The sequence below is a fragment of the Misgurnus anguillicaudatus genome, chromosome 6, assembly GCF_027580225.2.
Source record: "Misgurnus anguillicaudatus chromosome 6, ASM2758022v2, whole genome shotgun sequence".
In the NCBI taxonomy this organism is placed as follows: Eukaryota; Metazoa; Chordata; class Actinopteri; order Cypriniformes; family Cobitidae; genus Misgurnus; species Misgurnus anguillicaudatus.
This window is the reverse complement of record NC_073342.2, coordinates 23,117,874-23,142,384: the sequence shown is the minus strand read 5'-3', so window position 1 is coordinate 23,142,384 and position 24,511 is coordinate 23,117,874. Positions and strand designations below refer to the sequence as shown.

At 34.5% G+C, this 24,511-nt stretch overlaps 2 protein-coding genes across 2 annotated transcripts; one reads left to right on the top strand and one right to left on the bottom strand.

Moving 5' to 3' along the window:
• Positions 1 to 847: 847 nt before the first annotated feature.
• On the bottom strand, positions 848 to 7,644 carry LOC129433968 (uncharacterized). Its single transcript, XM_055192725.2, has 8 exons — positions 7,185 to 7,644; positions 5,913 to 6,052; positions 5,299 to 5,465; positions 4,916 to 5,005; positions 3,468 to 3,633; positions 2,855 to 3,004; positions 1,538 to 2,179; positions 848 to 1,165 (listed from the first exon to the last, which is right to left on the bottom strand). Exons 1-8 carry the CDS (start codon positions 7,225 to 7,227, stop codon positions 1,121 to 1,123), a joined length of 1,443 nt encoding a protein of 480 aa, XP_055048700.2. The 5' UTR covers positions 7,228 to 7,644; the 3' UTR covers positions 848 to 1,120.
• Positions 7,645 to 15,846: 8,202 nt separating this feature from the next.
• Positions 15,847 to 20,469, top strand: LOC141364410 (TBC1 domain family member 2B-like). The gene is made up of 2 exons (XM_073869095.1): positions 15,847 to 16,372; positions 20,191 to 20,469. The coding sequence occupies exons 1-2, from the start codon at positions 16,034 to 16,036 to the stop codon at positions 20,467 to 20,469; spliced, it is 618 nt and encodes a 205-aa protein (XP_073725196.1). The 5' UTR covers positions 15,847 to 16,033.
• The last annotated feature ends 4,042 nt before the right edge of the window (positions 20,470 to 24,511 follow it).

Sequence of the window (24,511 nt, the reverse complement as noted above, 5' to 3'; positions counted from 1 at the left end):
TTCCTGTTGTATTAAACCATTATGTTATGGCTGTATCTTCAGTAATCACAGCATTCTGATATACAGCCATAATACCACAATTTAAAGCGTACACTTATGCACACTTTGAAAGTAACCAAGGGGACTATTTTCGGGCAGTGCGTGATATCATGTTACAAAGTCTTTGATTATTACGCCAGAATAAGAGTATAGTTCCTAGCCAAATCTGCTTAGAAAATCACAACTTTTAATTTTCTGTCGGTCTTAGTACACGATGTAACTACAGAAGAGTCAAGTTTTAAATAGGGAAAATATCAAAACTTGGTTATTTTTTAGCGCAATGCTAATGGTCTAATCAGATTCAATGGATTGTGCTAAGCTATGCTAAAAGTGCTAGCGCCAATCAGCTGAATGGATTCCAAAAACAAATATTTAACTCTAGGGGAGCTGGAAAATGAGCATATTTTCAAGTGAGTGATTTTTGAGTGTCTCTTTAAGAAACCATGTTAAAAAATAAACTAGTTACCTGAGATTGACTAATACTCATTTTGAAAAGTAAAACGTGTGTTTAGTGTTTAAAAAAATATATAAACTTCAATTTTGACGAGTTACAACATGCAAATGGCACAGATTCGGTGGAAGACCCGCATACTGTACGTATCCCCACTTTCTTTCAGAAAATAGCTACTTTTTGTTTTGAACCAAAAAATTTAAAACACGTCTAGATGGAATGAATCAGGAAGATATAGAATGAATCAGGACAGTTTATATTTTACACGTAGGTACACATTTCTGAAATACCCTACAGTTGTCTGGTTATTATTATCCAGTTACGATGTTGACTTCTTGTCAGTTAATGTCAATGAACTATAAGAGGAGAACTTAAAGTTTATTAAGTTAATAAATATTCATTAAACACATACATATTAAAATATTAAACAAACAAAAAACACAAAAGATCCACAGCACAGTATGTTAAATATAAAGCTTAAGTATTTGTGGTATTACATAATCTGAAATATGTTAAATTCTTTATAATGGTTAATAGGTTGTAATGATTTCTTTTTTTATTAATGTTCTTATTTAGTGTGATTTTGTGATGACTGCGTGATGATGGGATTCAGGCCTGTAGCGATCTGTATCATTTTTTCCAGTATTCCGGAGAAAGCCATTTCCATTTCTCAGCCTGTAGAAAAAGGAAGTTTGTTATTAAATTACAACAGAATTCATTTGAGAGATTTGCAATATTAGCAGCTTTTCCTTTTTTATATGTTTATGCCAAAGAAGAATCGTTTTTGGTCAAATCTAAAAAAAATTTTTTTTTTACCAAACAGAGCCTTTTTTTTTTTTTTTAAAAAAAAAGGTCCTTCAGATTTTAAGGTTCTTTATGGAACCATTAAGCCAAAAGTGGTTCTTCTATGGCATTGTGAAACACCTTTATTTTTACGAGAACTGACACCCAAGTAGGCCATTCAAAAAGCATTTCCATTTGTTAACACTAGGGGCACAGAAATGACACACTTCCCCTTTATTTTTAATACATGACACAAACACTAACCTTAACAGCCCGAGCTGAATTGTTGTGCTTTGGTCTGAGGTCTGTTAGCGTCTCGTAGGTGTTAGTGTGTGTCCTATTATCCGCCGCTGTGGCTGCATGCCTTGACTCGGGAATCTGCTCGTATGTGTTGTCAATGTGATTAGGAACATGTTCGGCAGGCACCTCAGCATACGTAACATCATCCGTGTTGACCTTTGACGCTCTCTTCCCAACCATTTGGTTGCCAGATGTTCCGGCTAATTGGTAGAGAGAAGAATTGCATAGCTTATCCAGACTGGTGCTGAGACCTGGCAACCGATTAGTGGAGGAGTTATTGAGCTGAGATTGGTTTCGACCGTAGAAATGTTTGTCTGCCACAGTGTCGTCGTCGAGGAGAGGCAGAGATTGACTTCTGCAGTTTGGCACTACGAGTTCAGAGTATACAGTTCCTTGACTTTTCTGTGGTCTCGGGCCTTTGGGTTCTCCATCCTGGTTGACCCTAAAAGCTGTCTGTGAAATGTCCCCGCCCTCAGTGGGCGATCTTGCTCTTTCTTTGGGCTTCAGCAGGTCCACCTGGGTATAGAGCACATTTTCCGAGGTGTGGTTTGTTTCCTCCGAGGGCGTTTTCGGAGGAGGGCCTTTTCTCGGCACCGCAGGGACTGCCTGTAAAAAGCAATCACAGATGTTTAAGTGTCGCAATGTGTCGGCAATAATAATGAATATGAATGATAAATGTATACAGTCTAAAAATGCTGGCTTGTTTCAACCCATGGTTGGGTCAAATATGGAAATGTTATAGGTTAAAGGGGACCTATCATGAAAATCTGACTTTTTCCATGTTTAAGTGCTATAATTGGGTCCCCAGTGCTTCTATCAACCTAGAAAATGTGAAGTAAATCAACCCACTAACTTAGTTTTGGTAAACCATTCTTTGCGAGCATGAAAAAAAATAGGTGATTGAAATTTGGCTCCCCCTGTGATGTCAGAAGGGGATATTACCGCCCCTTAGTCTGCACTATCCAACCACGGCAGTGTTATTTAACATCTTAAAAAAAGTTTTGTGAAATATCCCCTTTTAATGACCCCAAAAATTTGGGCCTGTCCATATTTTACCCAACCATGTGTTGAAACAACAAAGATTATTTAAAAGAATAGTTCATCCAAAAATGAAAATGCTGATTTTGATTAATTACTATCTTGTTGATGAATCACCCGAAGGACAGTAAAAATGCAAATGGAAAAATTATGACATCATTTTCTATTTTAGTCCAACCATGTCATGTAAGAGGTAAATTATGACAATTACATTGAAATTAATACAGATTTATTTGATCATACCTGCATACTTCTGTTGCTTTTGGGTGGCAGGGCGGGGGGCTGTAAAACCTCACCCTGCTGGTTCCAAATATGCTTCACAGCTTTAACGCTCACACCTGGCTTTTCCCTTAGATCCACTTGAATGACATCATACAACTCACTTGTGGAAGACTGTAATACAAAATATCATCATATTAACATTATGCACTGTAGTATACTCTAAAACATGCTGGGTTGTTTTTAACCCAGGGCTGGGTCACTATTGGACAGAACACACTGCTGGGTTACAATGACCCAACTGCTGGGTTGTTTCAACATGGTTGATTGACAATAACCTAGCAATGGGTTAAAACAACCCAGCAGTTGGGTCATTTTTAACTCGACAGTGTGTTGTGTCCAATAGTGACCCAGCCCTGGTTTAAAACCAACCCAGCATTTTTTTTATTTATATAATATTTGGCAAATATATTATATATGAGTATAGTTTATATATATTTACTTAATATTATACAGTTTAAAATGTTTAATTGGGCTCAAATATCAGACAACCCTAAATAATTAATTACTGTATTTTTTAAAAATAATTATTTATAATAACATAATTTTTTAAAAGTAAAATAAACATAGCATTCACCTCACAACATGAGTTTGTCAGATATTCTCCAAATGGCTCAATGGGTCTGATCTTATAATATTCAATGAGGCTGGTTAGTGAATCGTGCTTCTCTGTGTCACCCGTCACGATAAAACGTCCATCTTTATTCTGATTGATGACAAAGTGTCGACATCGATCACGACCTCTGAAAATCAATTATTGACAGTTAAAACGAATAAAATGTACAGTTGAAGCAAATATATGAATCAGTCCAAACTAATATTATTAACAGGGCTGGTTTAGATTAATCCAGGACATTACTGTTGTGCATCTTGAAACAATGGTACTGATATGTGTTAAAGGATTAGTCCATTAAAAAAAAAATCCAGATAATTTACTCACCACCATGTAAACTGTTGATGTATTTTTTTGTTCAGTCGAGAAGAAACTATGTTTTTGAGGAAAACATTCCAGGACTTCTCCCATTTTCATGGACTTTAATGGACCCCAACACTCAACAGGTTCAATGCAGTCTACAACTGCAGCTTCAAAGGACTCTAAACGATCTTAAACGAGGCATAAGGGTCTTATCTAGCGAATTGAAAAATATGCACTTTTAAACCACAACTACTCGTCTTCCTCCGGCTGTGTGACGCGCCAGCGCGACCTCACGCAATTGCATAATGACGCCAAAAGGTCACGTGTTACATATATGAAATGCACATTTGCGGACCATTTTAAACAATAAACTGACACAAAGACATTAATTAGTATCCACATACAACAACGTCGGAACGGTCCTCTTTCTCTACACTTGTAAACACTGGGGCGGAGTTTCGCATACGTCATCCATGACCTCTTGATGTGATGACATATTACTTGAGGTTGCGCTGGCGCGTCACACAGCGGGAGGAAGACGAGAAGTTGTGTTTAAAAGGTGCATATTTTTTATTTTTCTTGACAAAAATGACAATCGTTTTGCTAGATAAGACCCTTATGCCTCGTTTGAGATCGTTTAGAGTCATTTGAAACTGCAATTTTAAACTGCATTAAAACTGTTAAGTGTTGGGGTCCATTAAAATTAGAAAATTCCTGGAATGTTTTCCTCAAAAAACTTAATTTCTTCTCGACTGAACAAAGAAAGACATCAACATTTCGGACGACGTGGTGAGCAAATTATCTGGATTCCTCCAAGAAAACGGACTAATCCTTTAAGATATGTCAGTACAAGATGTTTTTAAAATTAAGGCAGGTCAAACACACATAGGATAAGTCCTGTCTGGCAAAGGTTAAATAATAATTGCCCTCAGAAAATGATGCAGTTTTAACAGCTTCCTTCTTTGCTAAAGGAAATGCAAATTTCTGATATATATACATGTAGTCGTTTAGTCCTTTAAAACAAGCTGCAAAATGTAAAGCAAAAGGACCAAGAGATACAACATTTATATGTTTTTTTATATTGTTTCTAAGTGTGGAGACAGACTCACTTATATGACAAAATGTATCCAGTAGCTTTATCGCTGAGTCGAATGAGGAAACAGCCCAAGGTCTTATCTTTTAGATGTTCCTCTGCTTCCCTGTGAAACACAACACAATGGAGAGTTATAAAACATAGCTGGACCTATCCAACTTATCACATAAAATTTTTGTACTGAAAGCTAAACGTCCAATTTTAAGGTTCTGAAAACAATTATTTTGAAAAGTAAACACATAACCCTATATTCATTTTCCAGAGTAAACAAGCACATAAATTATTCCACAAAGCCATTTTGTTTCATCCTTAAAAAAAGCTTTTCGAAGAAAAATTATTGTCTGTTCCAATATATAAAGCATATACATTTGTCAATTTTTGGTCAGAAGCTTTCCTTACTTTCTGCTGATAAATCCCTGGAACCATTCTGGAAAGTTGCCGTTATGGAGAATTAGAGGAGCTTGGGTTTCTGTGAACCACTTCAGGGCCAGTTCCCTCAATCTGCTCTCCGTATTTTCTCCCTGGACGTCTCCTCCACACGATCTCTGGTCCATCCTCACCCGATCCTGTGTCAGTCCAGAAGGGACAACTTAGTACACCTGGTAAAAGTGTCCGTCCACACCAACAGTCTCATTTGCCTATATTCCAGGCGACGTCATAAAATGCCTGCGGCTTTCTCAACACAGCCATTGTTCTTGTTTATCATGCAAATGGCGAAACGGTTTGACATTGGACACATTACCACCTCTGTATCATGCGCCTTTCTGATGTGAGCGGGTTTTGAGGTCATGTAAATTTTCCGTGAATTTGATGTATCAGTGCATCACATTTCCGTAGCCCTTTACTATTACGGTCATATTTCAATAGGTGGACCCTTACAGCTAGATCAGTATAAATTATATATGCAATATAGCTAAGGGAAAGGTGATGAATTACTATACAGACGAACTAGAAATGTATGAATGTCGGGGCCATTGCATATGTCTCACCAAAATTAAAAATTTAGGCCATACCTTAAAGCGAAACATCAGACAGGAGTGAAACCTGTGAGGTTTGGGTCTCCTTTGGTCCATTGGATGTGTTCTGGTGAGGTAGATGTGTTGTGGTTTAGTATTATGCTGTCTTGTACACTGTGTGCTATTCCATAGAGAACCTGACAGAAGACAAAATTTATAGGTTTATGAAACAATATTGTACAGTTATTTCTTTATTATACTTTATTTAAAAAATCTAACATGGTAAAAACTTAACATTAGTAAATGCATTAGGACTAAGAATGAACAATATAGTTTTCAGCATTTATTAGTCTTATGTTAGTAAATACAATTGTTCTAGTTCATTATGCATTATAACATTAACAAAATTTGATTTTAAAATTGTATTAATAAATAACATGAACTAAGATTAATTAGTGGTGTAGAAATATTGTTCATTCATGTTAGCTAATGCATTAACTATAACGTTAAAAATACAACCGTATTGTAAATTGTTATGCAAATTTTATTTATTGATCTAATAAATGAACGTTTTCCTGGGTAAGGACCTACTGGGAATCAAAATCAGAAATGAGATCTATCGCAGATGAGCAAATTGAAAATTTTGCTAAAGTCTCCCGCTGCATTTTTTCACAAAATATTAAAAATATATATATTATTTACAGAAAGAATATAGCTCCATACACTCTATACCAGTGGTCTCCAACATGGTGCCCGCGGGCGCCAGGATGCCCGCACGGAGTCTGTGAGTTGCCCGCCAAAGCACACACTATTAAAAGCCTCCATTTTTATATTTATTTATTACATATTTTGGCTTATTTTATGCATGTTACCATTTAAACAATTATCAGCAAGTAATAAAATAAAATCAACAAGTAAAATTAAAAGGTTTTAAGTAGACTATATCAAAAAAAGTAGACATCTAGATTAAGTTCATACCTAAATTAAACTAAACATTTGTGACATTTGTCATCGAATCATAAGACAAATAGCAACAAAGTTTGATTTCACATTGATTTCAATATTTGAGATGATTTTAGGAAAACATTAAATCACAAAAATTACTTTATCTGGGTCACATTTCATAAGCTACTGTAAAGTATTTTTGTTTCCTTGACACCACTATACAATGTCTTGGCATGCAAATGTAAACAAAAAATACTCATATTCGACCGCCATCCTAAAATAAATAATTTTGAAATAATTGTTAATATTACCATAAATAATAAATGCTAAATCCTTCAAATGGTCTCAAGTACAATAACAAAGAACAGCGTCCACCGTACGTACCTGTAGGCATGCCTTGATGCGTGCAGTGTGATTTGAGTGTCATGTTGCTCAAGATTAAAACCGTCCTTTGCCTCTCACACGGCCGATAAACTTCTAAAGATGAGAGGACATTGTGAAGGTGTGCTGACGGTTACAAAACTGATATACCTCACTCACACAATGTTCCATGTAGGGTTTGGAAAAAAGTGTGTTGAGCGCAGGGCAAGTTGCTTAGCTCATGAATAAGGGGAGGGAAAAAAATAAACAGTCTCAAACAGATTGCAGGTAAGAGTTTCCTGAAGAGAGTGGAACGGTACAGAGGAAAGAAATGTGGTCTGACTGCACACACATACACACGCATGTTACTGTTTATAGCAGTGGATAAGATACTTGCAGGAAGTCATGTAAGCTTGAAGAAATGACTACCACACTGGCAAATATGAAAACACAGTGAGACTTTATGATATCACTGTACAAAAATTTGCTGTAGTTATGCAGCAGTTTGCCAGTAACTTACTGTAGATTTATATTTATCTAATTTATTAGCAACAGTTTGTTCAAAGAACAATGAACATTAAATATTAACAAGTCTTTGTCTTTACAAAATAAAATTATTGAAAAGCAGCCTCATGCGAAGCATTCTGGAAACCAGAAATCCTCATCAATCTTTTTTTTTATTTTTTTTCCCCAAAATGCTTCATATGAGGCTGTTTTTTATAATTTTACTCTCTAAAGGCAACCACTTGTGAATGTTTAATGTTCATTTATCTTTAAGCAAACTATTGCCAGTAAATAACATACATTTGAATATACAGTAAATTACTGGAAAGCCGCTGCCAGTAATACTGTAATTTCTTACAGTGTACTAAAAAGTATTTGTACTCTTGTGCCATAGTTGTAATGAGATTTAAAACAAAAACATTGCTAATGTACACTGTAAAAATTGCTGTAATTATGCAGCTGGTTGCCAGTAACTTACTGTAGAAGATGAAGACATGTTTAATGTTTATTTAACTTTGAACAAACTGTTGCCAGTAAATAACATAAATATAAAATCTACAGTAAGTTACTGGCGGCTAGTTGCCAGTTATACGCAGTAATACTGTAATTTCTACAGAAATGTTTTACAGGGTAATGTAAGATGGCACAAACAAATGGTATCATCCAAATATCTTTAATTATAAAAGAATAGGTATACTGTTTTAAATTGCTAAACATAATTTTTCCGACCTGCATTATAAAAAATATGTGAACAATGTCAATAAGTCATGACAACATATGTTTACAATTACTTATCAAAGTAAGTTAAACCCTTAATAAGGCAGCATTTTCAGTGGTAAATCATACGGTAAATTACTGTAAAAAATATATAAACGTATGTTTCTATGTTACTTTAATTTAGCAAATCAGATTTCAACTTGTTTTTCTACACTATAAAAATGGGTTATTTTCAACCCGGTGTAGGGTCAAAAAGGGAAGAGTCCAGCCCCTTGTGTTGTAATGAGTACTTTTAACCCATTGTTGGGTCAAATATAAATATTTTCTGCGTTAATTTAACCCAACAGCTGGGCTTGTCCTTTTGTGACCCAATGCTGGGTTGAAAATATCCCAGCATTTTTTAGAGTTCAAGTTATGCCAACTTATCACAAGTCAAAACTTAAAAAAGTATGTTGAACTGACTTGCATAATGAAGTTGTTTAAACGTCATGCAGCATTTTTTACAGTATATATTTCAATATTGTAGATTTGATTTGATTCTGAAAAATTTGCTGTAATTTTGCAGCTGGTTGCCAGTAACTTGCTGTAGAAGATAAAGTCTAAAAATGTTTCATATTTATTTAAGATTGAACAAACTGTTGTCAGTAAATAACATAAATGTAAAATCTACATTAAGTTACTGGCAGCTAGTTGCCAGTAATACCCAGTAATACTGTAATTTCTACAGAAATGTTTTACAGTGTACCTTAAATATACAATGCATTAAAAATCAGCGCCCCAAATTGCATCATGTTGGCATAGAGTTGTTGTTAACCTGTCCACTCTGCATAAAGGATCATTCATAGCAAAACATGGCTGAGTCATCATGGTTAAAGTGTATCTACTGTAGATCTGTGGTTTGTACAGGTTGTTCTCATCTATTCCCCCACCCTCCACGTGTAGGACAACGGCCTCCATAGATTCAGTGTGTCACACGTGAACAGGGTTCTTCTTCAGATCTTCCATCTGGAGTCTGAAATGTGGTCTCTTCGTCACAGTGGAGTGGGATTATTGTACTGTACATCACCGGGGTTTAGGTGCTCAAGGGAAGAGTTTACTGTATTTTATCTTTTATGATAGACTGGCACAATATGGTAATCCCCCCTAACATAAACAACTACATGCAATTTATATGGTTTCATTCAAAAAAGAGCCAGTTTACAAGCAAAAAAAAAAATTGGGTGTTGTACTTGTACCCTTCAAAATAAAGGTGCTGTAAACAAACCGTAATGTAATAGAAAAAATATGTTTGTTCCCCAAAGAACCATTTAGTCAAAGGTTCTTAAAAAATAATTTCAGGGGTTTTCAAACTAGGGGTCCGGGGACTCCCTAGAACCACATGGAGACTTCCTGGGCGTCCCCAGACCCCAGTTTGAAAACCCCTGCTTTAGACTATAAAATGGTAAAGATAAAAAGACAAAACATTGCACATTTAATTCATTAGGAATTTTTATTTATTAAGTTTATTTATAATTTTATGCAACTTACATTTCAAATTTGTTTATATTATATTTGCTGTACTCAGCATCAGTGTAGCCAATTAAAGTATTGTTACATAAAAATAGGGGGTCCATCCCAAAAGGTTCATAATATTTGGGTGTTTTTCTCATCATAAAGTTTGAAAAACCCTGGTATAAAAGTATTTTTTAAAGTATACATTTTGAGGTATACTTGATCAGAAAAAAACCTTTGCTTCACTACACTCAAGCTTAGTTTCATACTTGTTTATACAATTGTCATAAATTTCATTTAATACCTTATATTACATTTATATTATATTATATATATTTATATTATTACAAGGACAATCACAATGGATAAAACAATCTGGATGGCTACTTTAGTCTACATAAAACTTCTTTGTGGTACTTGTTGATTTTTTATTTTATTTTACTTGTTGATATGTTTTATCCAGAGGTGTATAGTACTTAAGTATTTTTACTTTCTAATTTTCAAGTATTCGTATTTTATTAGTGTTTTTCTTTGGAAAACATACATTCCAAAGCATATTAACATAATTTATACTCCACTGCATTTCATATTTTCAGGTTTTTGGTTTATATTTAATATTTAAGTACATTAAACATCTAGTACATTTTTTACTTAAGTAAAAAGTACTTTCATACTTTTACTCAAGAAAGTAAAATTACACAATATTTATGTAATAAATCAATTTTAACATGCAATATTAAAGGAATACACAGTATGATTCTATGCTTTAGAATGTAGTGAACATTTTTTAGTAAAGTAATTTTTTCCCAAGACAAACACTGATAAAGCACAGATGCTTAGAAAAAGTAACTAAAATACTTAAGTAGTATACTCTGGTTTTATCATTTTTAATATGTTAACATACATGAAAGAAGCCAAGCTAATTTAAAAATATATATAAATATTAACATTAAGGCTATTAATATTTTTGCAGGCAACTCGCAGTCTACAGTGGGCACCATGTTAAGGTATTAAATGTAAAACAATAACTTGTATTTATGGAGTAAAAAGTATGTTATTATTCTTTGGATTGGGGAATGTAGTGAAGTAAACATTTTTCAAATAAAAACCCTAAGAATGTACTTATTAAGTAGAAAGTAACCTCTTTGTGACATATGCATTAAAATAAAGGTTCTTTAAATGTTCACAAAACCCATCTGATGCACAAAAAGTAGTTAGAAATGCTTCTTTTAAGAACCTTCGACTTAAAGGGTTTGGGGAACCCAACATAGCCCATGGCATCATACGATGGATCCTTTCTACAATCTAAAAAATGCTGGGTTATTTTCAATCCAATGTTGGGTCAAAAAGAGACAAACACAGCCTGTTAGCCGTGATGGGCAGTATTTTATAAAATACGTATTTTAAATACAAAATTGTATTTTTTGTAATTTGTATTTGATAGGGTTGATGAAAATGCCTTTGTATTTTGTATCAAAATACTTTACAGTTTAAAATACTGTAAAATACTTAGTAAGAAGTCTTGACATCATAGAAATGTGGCCTCTGATTGGTGCCTAGAAGTTTGCACAGACCAGAAAATTGATCCATGTGAAAGGTGGTGGTCAAGATAAGAAACGTGCAGGCTGCAGCTTTTCATCATTTTTTTGCATAATTTGCTATCATTTTTAACATGTTAAGTTTTGGTGTTTGTTTTAGTAAATAGTTTAGCATGCTACTTTCAGCCTATGTTGGTTGTGCACAAAAAAACATAAAGTGTTTTAGTGTTGTATAACAACAATAGCAACTGGGATTTTGATGCCACGATATTGGTGTGTGTTGCTAATGCAAAGTAGGCCCTTCGTTACCGGTTGCATATGTCAGATTTTTGCATGACTCAAACAGAGTCAATGTAATGGTGAAGCAATAGATTAAATATTCCAAATGATGAAAGGTTTGCAAAGAAATGTTATGCTCCCATGTAAAAGTATTTTTTAGTATTTTCATAATACAGTTTATTTTGATACATGTTGTGGGTGCTGTATTTTGTAGTTTATTTTGATACACTTAAAACTATTTATTTTATTTTAAAATACATTTTGATGTATCTTTACCCAACCCTGCCTGTAATTTAACCTATCATGGGTTGTTTTAACCCATTGTTGGGTCAAATATCAACTTTTTCTGGGTAATTTAACCCAGCGGATTGGGTTTGTTTCTTCAAACCCAACACTGGATTGTAAATAACACTGCATTTTTAAGAGTGTATATTGTCTTATTTTCATTTTCATTTTTGGATCTTTTTATGGTTTAAAGTTCATGCCTAAATTAAACAAAACATAATCTAATCATGAAATTTGGAGCATCAAAGTTTAATTTCAATCACTGATTTCAATCTTTGACATGACGTTAGTCCATATTAAATATATCAAGGTTACAGCCCAAAATACTGGGTTGTTTTAATCCATTGTTTTGCGTAAACATTTTCTGGGTTAATTTAACCCAGTGGTTGGGTTTGTCCCTTTTTGATCTAACAACAGGATGGGTTGAAAATAACCCAGCATTTTTTTTAATTGTTTGTATGACACTTGGACTTTAATCACCATCATCCCCATTGATTTTCGTTGTACAAATTGTACATGTTTGCATCATGGAAGAAAGATAGTGTTTCATTTTTGGACGAAACCTTGAAATATAGTTTTAGTTTTAGGAATATATCAGTGTGCTTCTGTGAGACGCTTACGTTCTGTTTAACTTCCTGTACAAAGTTAAAAGTGAAATTGTTTATGTGACTTAATGGTTAATCACTTTTTCTGTGGGGGAGATATTACACAGTTTTTCTCTTGTCAGTGCCAACATTTTTTTTTAAACAGATCTTAATTTAATTTCAACTCGTTCACGGCATGAACTGTAAATCCAACACACCAGGTCCTATATAATGTAATAATGGAAATAAATTCACACACCAGTGGATGTCTATTTATAACATTTATTTATCTGACATACTACAGAAAATTACTCTTACTTTCACTGTAAGTTGATAAAGACAGAAGTAAGATGCAGAAACTTTCCTTTGGACCTTAATGGAGAGAGGCCAGAAGGTAAGAAATGACTTTTATCTGAGACTAAGTGGAGGCTTGCATATCAGATGGTTTGACATTTCTAAAGGTCAGATGTCTGTTAAGACAGCGCTGAATGTCTATAACAGTTATTTCCATTTGTGCAGAATTGTGCCATCTTTTAAAATACACACAATGGGGTAATGAGAAAAAAATGTGAAGCACATTATTGCATTCAAGTTGTGCATTTCAACCAAACCAATATAGAAACACACCTTAGACTTTGACTTTAAGCAACTGTTATTATAATAAATAAATTACACGTTTCTATGTGTGCAAAATAAACAAAGTTTCATTTCTGGTGCATTTCTAATATTTGGTCTGCTGCAGCTTTTGTTTCTTGCGTCAGTGGTGTCACACAGATGTTACCCATAAGGAAAGCTCAAAGGCTGTCATGTGGAACAGGAAACCAAAGTATTTCCCACCGTCATTTCATCTTAAACTGCTATAGGAGCCATGGTAACTGTTTGACATTTGACAGACATGGAAACGCACTGTTTAACCATGCAATTTTATATTATAGTTAATGATTATTTGATCTTAGTTCTGACATACTTAACTGTAAACCACAATGTCAGATTTAGAGGCCAAGGGTGACACCGAAAACATCCTGTTGTTACGATTGTAGTGAAGTTGTTTGCTGTACGTGTTCGGTTTTGTTTTTGACTTTGTTAAATTATATATTTATTGAGGGTCAATACAGTTACAGTATCTTTCAGATGAGATAACACTGAGTCCTTCCATCTCATTTGTATGACACTTCCTGTATCAGGAGCCACTTTCACTCTCTGTATTGGATTAGTCATTTTTAATTTAATTCATTATAGGTTGCATTATGTTTACAGTAATTCCTGGTGCCGAACTGGAACTGGGAAGGAATTCCCAAAAACTATGTTTAACTGGAATTTGAGGTTTATTGTGATCTGAGAATCTGACTATATGCTGACTTAATCTAATGTAAATGTTACTAATAGATTACATTATTGTCATTCTCCAAATGAAACCTTAATCAGTCAAGACTTGCGGGGTGGGGGGGGTTTGACTTTTTCAATTATTCAAAATAAGACAAGACAAGCTTTAAAAAAAAGCTAAATTAACTAAAACAATTGATATTTGGTAGTGTTTGGATATTTTTTTATTATGAAAATACTATACATCTTTCTAGTTATGCCAAGCTGTGGAATATTTTACTGGGTAGAAACTAGAAATTGTAAATAGGAACCCTTTGAATGTTGTTGTGGGCAGTGGGAGGGTCTTAAAAAATCAAAAAGGTCGATTTTCACTGCTGTATATAGGGCGAATGGAGGAATGACTCTTATGACGCTATTGCGCCCCCTAATGGTGTAAATGAATCTGTCATTTTGACCTAGGTGTCTCACACATGCTTATCATAAAGATTTTTAGTAATAAAAAGATGTTATGCAAATAATAATTACAATTTACTTAATTCTCTCTAACTTTTTAGATTTTTAACTTTTTAAAATAATTTTGAAACCTGGAAAATGAAGCTCAAAATGTCTTCTTTGTATTCTCATACTCTAAATGGTTTAGTAAAAACAACCCTTTTAGGGAAAGTAGGTATTTCAATAGTTTTGGTTAGAGTGGGGGTGCTTTTTAAAAAAACATTATTTAAGATGCCTTAGCTCATGACAAGGAATATGTAAACATGTATCTTAAATAGACCCTAAGAGTAAACCGAGAAATATCCTGAGAGGTAGTAATTCATAATATCTTCTTTGTATTCTTATACTCTAAATGGTTTAGTAAAAACAACCCTTTTAGGGAAAGTAGGTAGTTCAATAGTTTTGGTTAGAGTGGGGGTGCTTTTTAAAAAAACATTATTTAAGATGCCATAGCTCATGACAAGGAATATGTAAACATGTATCTTAAATAGACCCTAAGAGTAAACCGAGAAATATCCTGAGAGGTAGTAATTCATATATTATATATCAAATAATATATTGTGTGTATATAATAGCTATAAGTCATTATTATTATTAACATGTCATAATAATGTATTATCACATAAAACATGAAAACCCAGCCAAAGTCTTTTTTGTGATTTATTTGTAAAATAAAATCATTCATAATGTTAAGAATATTTTGTGAAAATATAACCTTGATATATTAAATAAATCTTACTGAATAAGGTCATGTCAAAGATTAAAATCAATGTGAATTTATGAGACTTTAGCAAGGATTATACAGACAGGGTCACATATGTGCAATTATTTGTAAAAAAAAAAAAAAAAATAATAATAATAATAAATTAAAAAGTTTAAAAATTAAACTTTAAAATTATTTTTTTACATTTTTAATTTTTTTATAAAAAAATGTAAAAGTATTAAATCATTTTTAAATATACTTTTAATATAATAGCCTACTATTATTTTATACTTTCTTTTTATTAATTTATTTATTTTTTAATATGTTTATTTCATTTTTACAAAAATAACAGGATACAGAAACAGGAGAATCATATGTGCAATTATTTGTTAAAAAAAAAGTATTAAATAATTTTTGATTAATTTAAATATATTTTTAATATAATAGCCTACTATTATTTTATACTTTACTTTTAATAATTTACTTATTTTTTTAATAGGTTTATTAACTTTTACAAAAATAACAGGATACAGAAACAGGAGAATCAAGAAAAAAGTTTTTTTACCCCAACCCCACCCATACTTTTTGTAATTTAATATTTTTTTGTATATTCTTCTTCAAATTTCACTTAAATTTTTTTATTATTACTATTTTTAATTACCCCTACATTTTATCTATACGAAATTCGAAATCGTATGCACCGAATTGAACAACAACATGTTTTATTTATTTTTTGCTGGAGAGGACGTTTTATATTTAACTGTGCTCAGATGCATTAAATAGATCCTCATTTTAGTGTTTTCCCACAAAGGTTAGTTCTGTAAACGCGATCGTATTTCAATACTGCATTTCCCATCAGGCCATTCGCCGCGGCACGAGAATGGAAGTCACGTGACGTCACGCGGATGGAAACTTTGTGCCCGCCGACAGAGAGAGAAGCAGAAAGTGGCGAGAACGATGCAAGACGAGGATGACAGCGCTGCCAATCCCAACAGGAGCTCTCGGTTCCTGGCGACCAAGTCTCTGGATGTGACCGACTGCGATGTAACGACGGAGCAGGCTCCTAAATTATGCGGCTATCTAAACAAACTAACGGTGAAGGGGCCGCTCAGAGGGTTCAAGACGCGCTGGTTTGTGTACGACCCGAGACGGTGTTACTTATATTATTTTAAAACACCACAAGACGCCCTTCCGCTAGGACACATTGAGATAGGAGATGCGTGTTTCACCTATGATGTCGAGGCTGAAGAAGGGCTTTTTGAGATCCGCACTGAGGGGAAGGAGTTTCTGCTTAAGGTAACTGTTAGATACACTTCACAGATGTCTGGTTTACACATAAATCTGTCAACAAGAACAAAGCAAATAGCCAGTTCTCCATATAAAAACTAGTATACATTAGTATTTACTATGGTAAACTGAAGTAAAATTCTTGATTGTAGGATTAGAAGATGCTATTGTTTAGAAAAACAGTTTATCAATTCACCATAGATTACTGTAATATACAACAATGTACTGATTTTTACTGAAGTTGACTATACTGAATAGGCTACTACAATAAGTACACTGCAATATTTTTCTTGTTAGTAGATTTGTACTGTATTTAATAACTTGAAAGATCATGACTGAACTGAGTCATGACTGAACAACATTGTACCTTTGTAACTTTTACAGTACACTGTCAGAAAAAATAGCCCCAGGCTGTCACTAGCGCAGCAGGTTTTAGTTTGTACCAATTCGGTACAGATATGTATACACACCTTATACCAAAATGTACCTTTGAGGTACTAATATGTACCTATGACCTACTTGCAGTACATGACATCTTTAGGTGTAAAGGTAGGCTGCTTTTTGAAATAGTACCACCCCAGAAATAGCTAAGAACCAAATGTAGAGGTATTCAAAGTACACAGAGTTCAATGTATAGGACTGCATTTTAAACGCACCACCACACTAGATATTAAACACTTAGGGGCGGTTTCCCGGACAGGGATTAGACTAGTCCTAGACTTAAACACTTTTAAGAGCTCTCCAAACTGAAAACAACTTTCACTTACAGATCTTAAAATACATCATGGCCCTTTGTTTACTTCAAGATGCACACAGGTAATGTTTTTAGTAAGGCATGTTATTTAAAACTAGTTATATTTCCTAATTAAACTAAGGCCTAGTCCTGGATTAAGCTAATCCTGGTCCGGGAAACCGCCCCTTAGTTCATTGTTGCTCTGAACCTCTTGTCTCGTGACTTGAAAATGTCAGACGATAACACAAGATTTTTGTTGTGATCAAGAGCTGTGCATTTGGTTGGTCCTCTTTACCAGATTAGAAAAAACAGGTTTTTAATTTAAATCTGTAAATGTGAGTGTTTTGTAGCTCAACTGGTAGTAGAGCATTGCTTTTGCAGCAGAAAGCTCGTGGGTTCGATTCCCAGGAACACTGATAAGGTGTACCTTGAATGCTCAGGAAGTTACTTTGGATACAAGTGTTTGCCGAAATGCTTAAATGAACTGTAAGTAGATATCAATGTTTTTAAAAATGTAATACACTTGATAATAATACAGCAGCTATAGAGACCAATGACCTTTGTGACACTGCAGTTTAGCTGATTGTGTCACACTGAATATGTTTGTCATCACTGCCTGTTACTTCATTGGTTGAAAGAAATGTATTCAAAAGAGTATTAGCACGCCTGTTCGGACCTGTTCTGTGCATTAGGAATTTCGTCCAAGGTCCAAGGCTGTGGCTTGTTATTGCCTTATGTTAAATACTAAACAAAAGTCCAGGCAAACTGCGTTATTAAACATAGAGGGGTGGTTTCCCGGACAGGGATTAGACTAGTCCTAGACTAAAATAATTGTAAGGGCTGTCAACAACTTGCACTGACATACCGTATCGTGTGCTAGGTACACACCAAACGCGTAGCATCGCGTTGCTCGCTCTAGATTACTCGCGTGATTTAACTTTGCCATGCATAGCGGGTGTTTTCGTGGCAATCAAGCCGCCCAATTCGCGTCATTCGCATCGCCCCGCACGAGGACACGTCTGATTGCGTCTTTGCTTTGACTTTGTATGTAATCTACTCACGCAAATCGTTGAACTCGCGTTTGGTGTGTATAACCCATTAGAATACATCAGAGCCCTTTGTTTTGCCTCAAAATGCACACAAGTAATGTTTATTGTAAGTCATGTTTGTTCAAACTAGTTATATTTTTTAAATAAACTAAGGCCTTGTCCTGGCTTAAGCTAAGTCATGTCCAGGACACCACCCCATAGTGCCTTCATAAAGTTTTAAACAATTTACCCACACTTAAAAGTTAATACATTTAAATTATATATCATGACATACCTTTATGTAAAAAAAAATGAATATGAAAAATATGCTCGGTGTCAAATGATATAATAGCGACATCATAATGAAAGTAAAAAATTGTCACTTTCTGATTGTTATGTTTTTAATTGACGTTATGAGCTACACCTGTATGAACTTGAGGACCGACTTCATACAGTACATCCACAAATAGGTCTAAACGGACAAGGTAATAAAGAGCAATTGCAAAACTGTAAAATGCCATCAGGTTTGATATAAATTTGCCTTTTAAATGTGACTATTCAGCCAAAAATTCCTTCTCAGAAACTTTAAAATGCTTTCACACTGCCGACATGCTCGCTGCATTGATGATGCGAAACTGCGGACGGTTGAACATTTTAAGTTAAATCGCTTCATTCGCACGTGAAATTTGCGTCATTCACATGTAAAATTTGCGTTATTCGTACGTGAAATTTAAACTTGAATTCGCTGAATTTGCCGGCTTTAGCTAGCTTGTAGTCTCAGTGTGTATACATTAGGGATGCACCGATATGGAAATTTTGGCCGATACCGATAACCGAAAACTCTTTATATTTGGGGGCCGATAACCGATATATATAGGCAGATAAATATTCATATTATTTTCACAATGAAAAATTCCCAGACCGCGGACATCTTGTCTTTGCGCTAGACTAGCATACTCTTCTTAAGCCCGCAACACGTGTCATCTTCATGCTATGTCACAGAAAGCACCAATCAAAACTTCATATGGCCAGCAATGAGCAAGTGAAGTGGTTCAACAAACCAAAATAATCCATCATTTATCGGCTTTCATTTATCGGCTTAATTTTGCTGTCAGACCGAAAACCGATAATATTAAAAATAAGCAGTTATTGGCCGATAACGATATGTCAGCCAATATATCGTGCTTCCCTAGTATACATTGAGACATTGATCATGCTGTTTACTCAATTTGAGCTGTATATAGCTTAAATTTAGCAAAGAGCGTGAATGTCCGACCTCTTCACTAACTTTCTTCCAAGCAAGATACATTTTATTCCTGTTTCTATAAAAGTACGGAGATGTGTCGTACAGCTCTGGGGGTCCACATACAGCGACAATGATTTTGTCCTCCATTGTTGTTTCATATTTCTGCCTCCGCTCGCTGTTGTAATCACGTCACTACTAGAGCAAGCTCCTGATTGGTTAACGTGGCATGAATATTCACCAAGGTTCAGATTTTTCAACTCGCATGGTTCGCACGAATTACGCATTATGCGCATCAAACGCCCAGAACGCTTATTTCGCATCTGGTGTGAACGCACTATTAGTCTATGCTGAATTTGCGCTGCGTCATTCATGCCGCAGGATGTCTATTTGCGTCTGGTGTAAACGCACCATTAGTCTTTGCTTTTTGCTTTTTGATCGTGTCATCATTATATTTCGGTAAAATATTTTCACTTATTCGACTTTTTGCTATTTTCAGACGAATAGCTTCAGTTTCCATACATTCGGTGCATCACTAAAATATACTTTTTGTGTTTACTGTTTGTGGGAATCATTTGTTAATTGTTATCAGACTTTTTTGTATTTGCAGCTCCTGCGTTGTTAATGTATTTCACAGTAAAGGTGCAACCACACCATCATCACTGGATCATAAACTGGAACTGAGACCGAAACAAGCATGATGGTTCTCAAAGGAGACAGTCACATACACACCTGACCCTGTTCCTCTCAAGACTGCTGGTATACCGTAACGCCAAAATAAAGCTTTGGTTTCACACTGCCTCTTTCCTCTTCCTGCACGCAGGCACCCAACAGGCAGGTGATGCATTACTGGCTGCAGCAGTTGCAGCAGAAACGCTGGGAGTTCAGTAACTCGGCCGGCCACAGAGACAGCTGGTACTCTCCCACCCCCTCGTTTCCACACACGGGTCTCGTGGCCAAAGATGCAGGTGAGACTCACAGTAGCACGAAACCAATAGATGCGGCGCAGGGAAGAAAGATAAAATGCCAGATAACAGCCCTCCATTTATCTCATATATGTCTGATGCTATCTGTTAGCCATAACAGACATAGCTCAGCCTAAACAATCTGTTAACCTATAGTGTATTTATGGGTGTAGTCATGTGAAGTGAGTCAAAGGTCCCAAAGGCACATAGTTCCTCTAACCATGTGATGCATATCTGCCACCTTTCAGATAGACTCTGTCACTCACTGCTCGGAGGAAATTTGTAATTTGTAAAAATGTTGTGTCCATACTTTTTACCTGTGTACTTCATTTGTGTAGCGCACCTTACAACAATCATATTATGCTTGGGTTTAAATACATTTAGTAGATTTCATCACGTGCACACAATGATTGTTTTGACAGCATATGAGAGATTGTATTTGTTTTTCAGAGGTAGTTCAGTGGTTTTTGCTTAATGGGAACGTCTGTAGGGTTGAGCATTATTTTAGCAGTTCAAAAGACAGAAGCAAAACAAAGAGAGACCGTCTGCTTCCTCCTTACTGTCACTTTGACTTTTTCAGTTTGCATAAACAGATGCCCTCGTGAATGGCAGTGCATTAGTTTTTCAATTAAAGTGAGCAGCAATGTTCCTACTGACCTTTGTAATGTTAGTTGTTTGCATATGCAATGCAACTTTATATCCAGACAGACAACATCCACAGAGGTTTAAATGAACTCATAGCACAATGACACGTGGCGAAGTAGAGCGTTTAAAGTTACAGCTGTATTATTAGCTTCAAATTTGTTTATTCGTAGATTATTATTAATAAAGGGGGATATAAGGTAGCAGGGTTGATTAATAAATTTGGCTCACTGCTTCCAAAACATGAAGTATAATAATAAAATAGAAAAATTTGAACACAAAACATTGCCTAAAGCTATTTATGCAAGTAAAAGGTGGTGGTCAAGATAAGAAACGTGCAGGCTGCAGCTTTTCATCATTTTTTTGCATAATTTGCTATCATTTTTAACATGTTAAGTTTTGGTGTTTGTTTTAGTAAATAGTTTAGCATGCTACTTTCAGCCTATGTTGGTTGTGCACAAAAAAACATAAAGTGTTTTAGTGTTGTATAACAACAATAGCAACTGGGATTTTGATGCCACGATATTGGTGTGTGTTGCTAATGCAAAGTAGGCCCTTCGTTACCGGTTGCATATGTCAGATTTTTGCATGACTCAAACAGAGTCAATGTAATGGTGAAGCAATAGATTAAATATTCCAAATGATGAAAGGTTTGCAAAGAAATGTTATGCTCCCATGTAAAAGTATTTTTTAGTATTTTCATAATACAGTTTATTTTGATACATGTTGTGGGTGCTGTATTTTGTAGTTTATTTTGATACACTTAAAACTATTTATTTTATTTTAAAATACATTTTGATGTATCTTTACCCAACCCTGCCTGTAATTTAACCTATCATGGGTTGTTTTAACCCATTGTTGGGTCAAATATCAACTTTTTCTGGGTAATTTAACCCAGCGGATTGGGTTTGTTTCTTCAAACCCAACACTGGATTGTAAATAACACTGCATTTTTAAGAGTGTATATTGTCTTATTTTCATTTTCATTTTTGGATCTTTTTATGGTTTAAAGTTCATGCCTAAATTAAACAAAACATAATCTAATCATGAAATTTGGAGCATCAAAGTTTAATTTCAATCACTGATTTCAATCTTTGACATGACGTTAGTCCATATTAAATATATCAAGGTTACAGCCCAAAATACTGGGTTGTTTTAATCCATTGTTTTGCGTAAACATTTTCTGGGTTAATTTAACCCAGTGGTTGGGTTTGTCCCTTTTTGATCTAACAACAGGATGGGTTGAAAATAACCCAGCATTTTTTTTAATTGTTTGTATGACACTTGGACTTTAATCACCATCATCCCCATTGATTTTCGTTGTACAAATTGTACATGTTTGCATCATGGAAGAAAGATAGTGTTTCATTTTTGGACGAAACCTTGAAATATAGTTTTAGTTTTAGGAATATATCAGTGTGCTTCTGTGAGACGCTTACGTTCTGTTTAACTTCCTGTACAAAGTTAAAAGTGAAATTGTTTATGTGACTTAATGGTTAATCACTTTTTCTGTGGGGGAGATATTACACAGTTTTTCTCTTGTCAGTGCCAACATTTTTTTTTAAACAGATCTTAATTTAATTTCAACTCGTTCACGGCATGAACTGTAAATCCAACACACCAGGTCCTATATAATGTAATAATGGAAATAAATTCACACACCAGTGGATGTCTATTTATAACATTTATTTATCTGACATACTACAGAAAATTACTCTTACTTTCACTGTAAGTTGATAAAGACAGAAGTAAGATGCAGAAACTTTCCTTTGGACCTTAATGGAGAGAGGCCAGAAGGTAAGAAATGACTTTTATCTGAGACTAAGTGGAGGCTTGCATATCAGATGGTTTGACATTTCTAAAGGTCAGATGTCTGTTAAGACAGCGCTGAATGTCTATAACAGTTATTTCCATTTGTGCAGAATTGTGCCATCTTTTAAAATACACACAATGGGGTAATGAGAAAAAAATGTGAAGCACATTATTGCATTCAAGTTGTGCATTTCAACCAAACCAATATAGAAACACACCTTAGACTTTGACTTTAAGCAACTGTTATTATAATAAATAAATTACACGTTTCTATGTGTGCAAAATAAACAAAGTTTCATTTCTGGTGCATTTCTAATATTTGGTCTGCTGCAGCTTTTGTTTCTTGCGTCAGTGGTGTCACACAGATGTTACCCATAAGGAAAGCTAAAAGGCTGTCATGTGGAACAGGAAACCAAAGTATTTCCCACCGTCATTTCATCTTAAACTGCTATAGGAGCCATGGTAACTGTTTGACATTTGACAGACATGGAAACGCACTGTTTAACCATGCAATTTTATATTATAGTTAATGATTATTTGATCTTAGTTCTGACATACTTAACTGTAAACCACAATGTCAGATTTAAAGGGCCAAGGGTGACACCGAAAACATCCTGTTGTTACGATTGTAGTGAAGTTGTTTGCTGTACGTGTTCGATTTTGTTTTTGACTTTGTTAAATTATATATTTATTGAGGGTCAATACAGTTACAGTATCTTTCAGATGAGATAACACTGAGTCCTTCCATCTCATTTGTATGACACTTCCTGTATCAGGAGCCACTTTCACTCTCTGTATTGGATTAGTCATTTTTAATTTAATTCATTATAGGTTGCATTATGTTTACAGTAATTCCTGGTGCCGAACTGGAACTGGGAAGGAATTCCCAAAAACTATGTTTAACTGGAATTTGAGGTTTATTGTGATCTGAGAATCTGACTATATGCTGACTTAATCTAATGTAAATGTTACTAATAGATTACATTATTGTCATTCTCCAAATGAAACCTTAATCAGTCAAGACTTGCGGGGTGGGGGGGGTTTGACTTTTTCAATTATTCAAAATAAGACAAGACAAGCTTTAAAAAAAAGCTAAATTAACTAAAACAATTGATATTTGGTAGTGTTTGGATATTTTTTTATTATGAAAATACTATACATCTTTCTAGTTATGCCAAGCTGTGGAATATTTTACTGGGTAGAAACTAGAAATTGTAAATAGGAACCCTTTGAATGTTGTTGTGGGCAGTGGGAGGGTCTTAAAAAATCAAAAAGGTCGATTTTCACTGCTGTATATAGGGCGAATGGAGGAATGACTCTTATGACGCTATTGCGCCCCCTAATGGTGTAAATGAATCTGTCATTTTGACCTAGGTGTCTCACACATGCTTATCATAAAGATTTTTAGTAATAAAAAGATGTTATGCAAATAATAATTACAATTTACTTAATTCTCTCTAACTTTTTAGATTTTTAACTTTTTAAAATAATTTTGAAACCTGGAAAATGAAGCTCAAAATGTCTTCTTTGTATTCTCATACTCTAAATGGTTTAGTAAAAACAACCCTTTTAGGGAAAGTAGGTATTTCAATAGTTTTGGTTAGAGTGGGGGTGCTTTTTAAAAAAACATTATTTAAGATGCCTTAGCTCATGACAAGGAATATGTAAACATGTATCTTAAATAGACCCTAAGAGTAAACCGAGAAATATCCTGAGAGGTAGTAA

Bases quoted from the DNA above. Each gene is read 5' to 3' on its own strand.
- LOC129433968 (XM_055192725.2), bottom strand. From the start codon at position 7,227: ATGACACTCAAATCACACTGCACGCATCAAGGCATGCCTACAG. The intron at 3,005-3,467 runs GTGAATGCTATG...TTTGTATTACAG, and splicing joins TGACAAACTCATGTTGTGAG to TCTTCCACAAGTGAGTTGTA. The intron at 2,180-2,854 runs GTATGATCAAAT...TGCTTTTTACAG, and splicing joins AAAGCAACAGAAGTATGCAG to GCAGTCCCTGCGGTGCCGAG.
- LOC141364410 (XM_073869095.1), top strand. From the start codon at position 16,034: ATGCAAGACGAGGATGACAGCGCTGCCAATCCCAACAGGAGCTCTCGG. The intron at 16,373-20,190 runs GTAACTGTTAGA...TCCTGCACGCAG, and splicing joins GGAAGGAGTTTCTGCTTAAG to GCACCCAACAGGCAGGTGAT.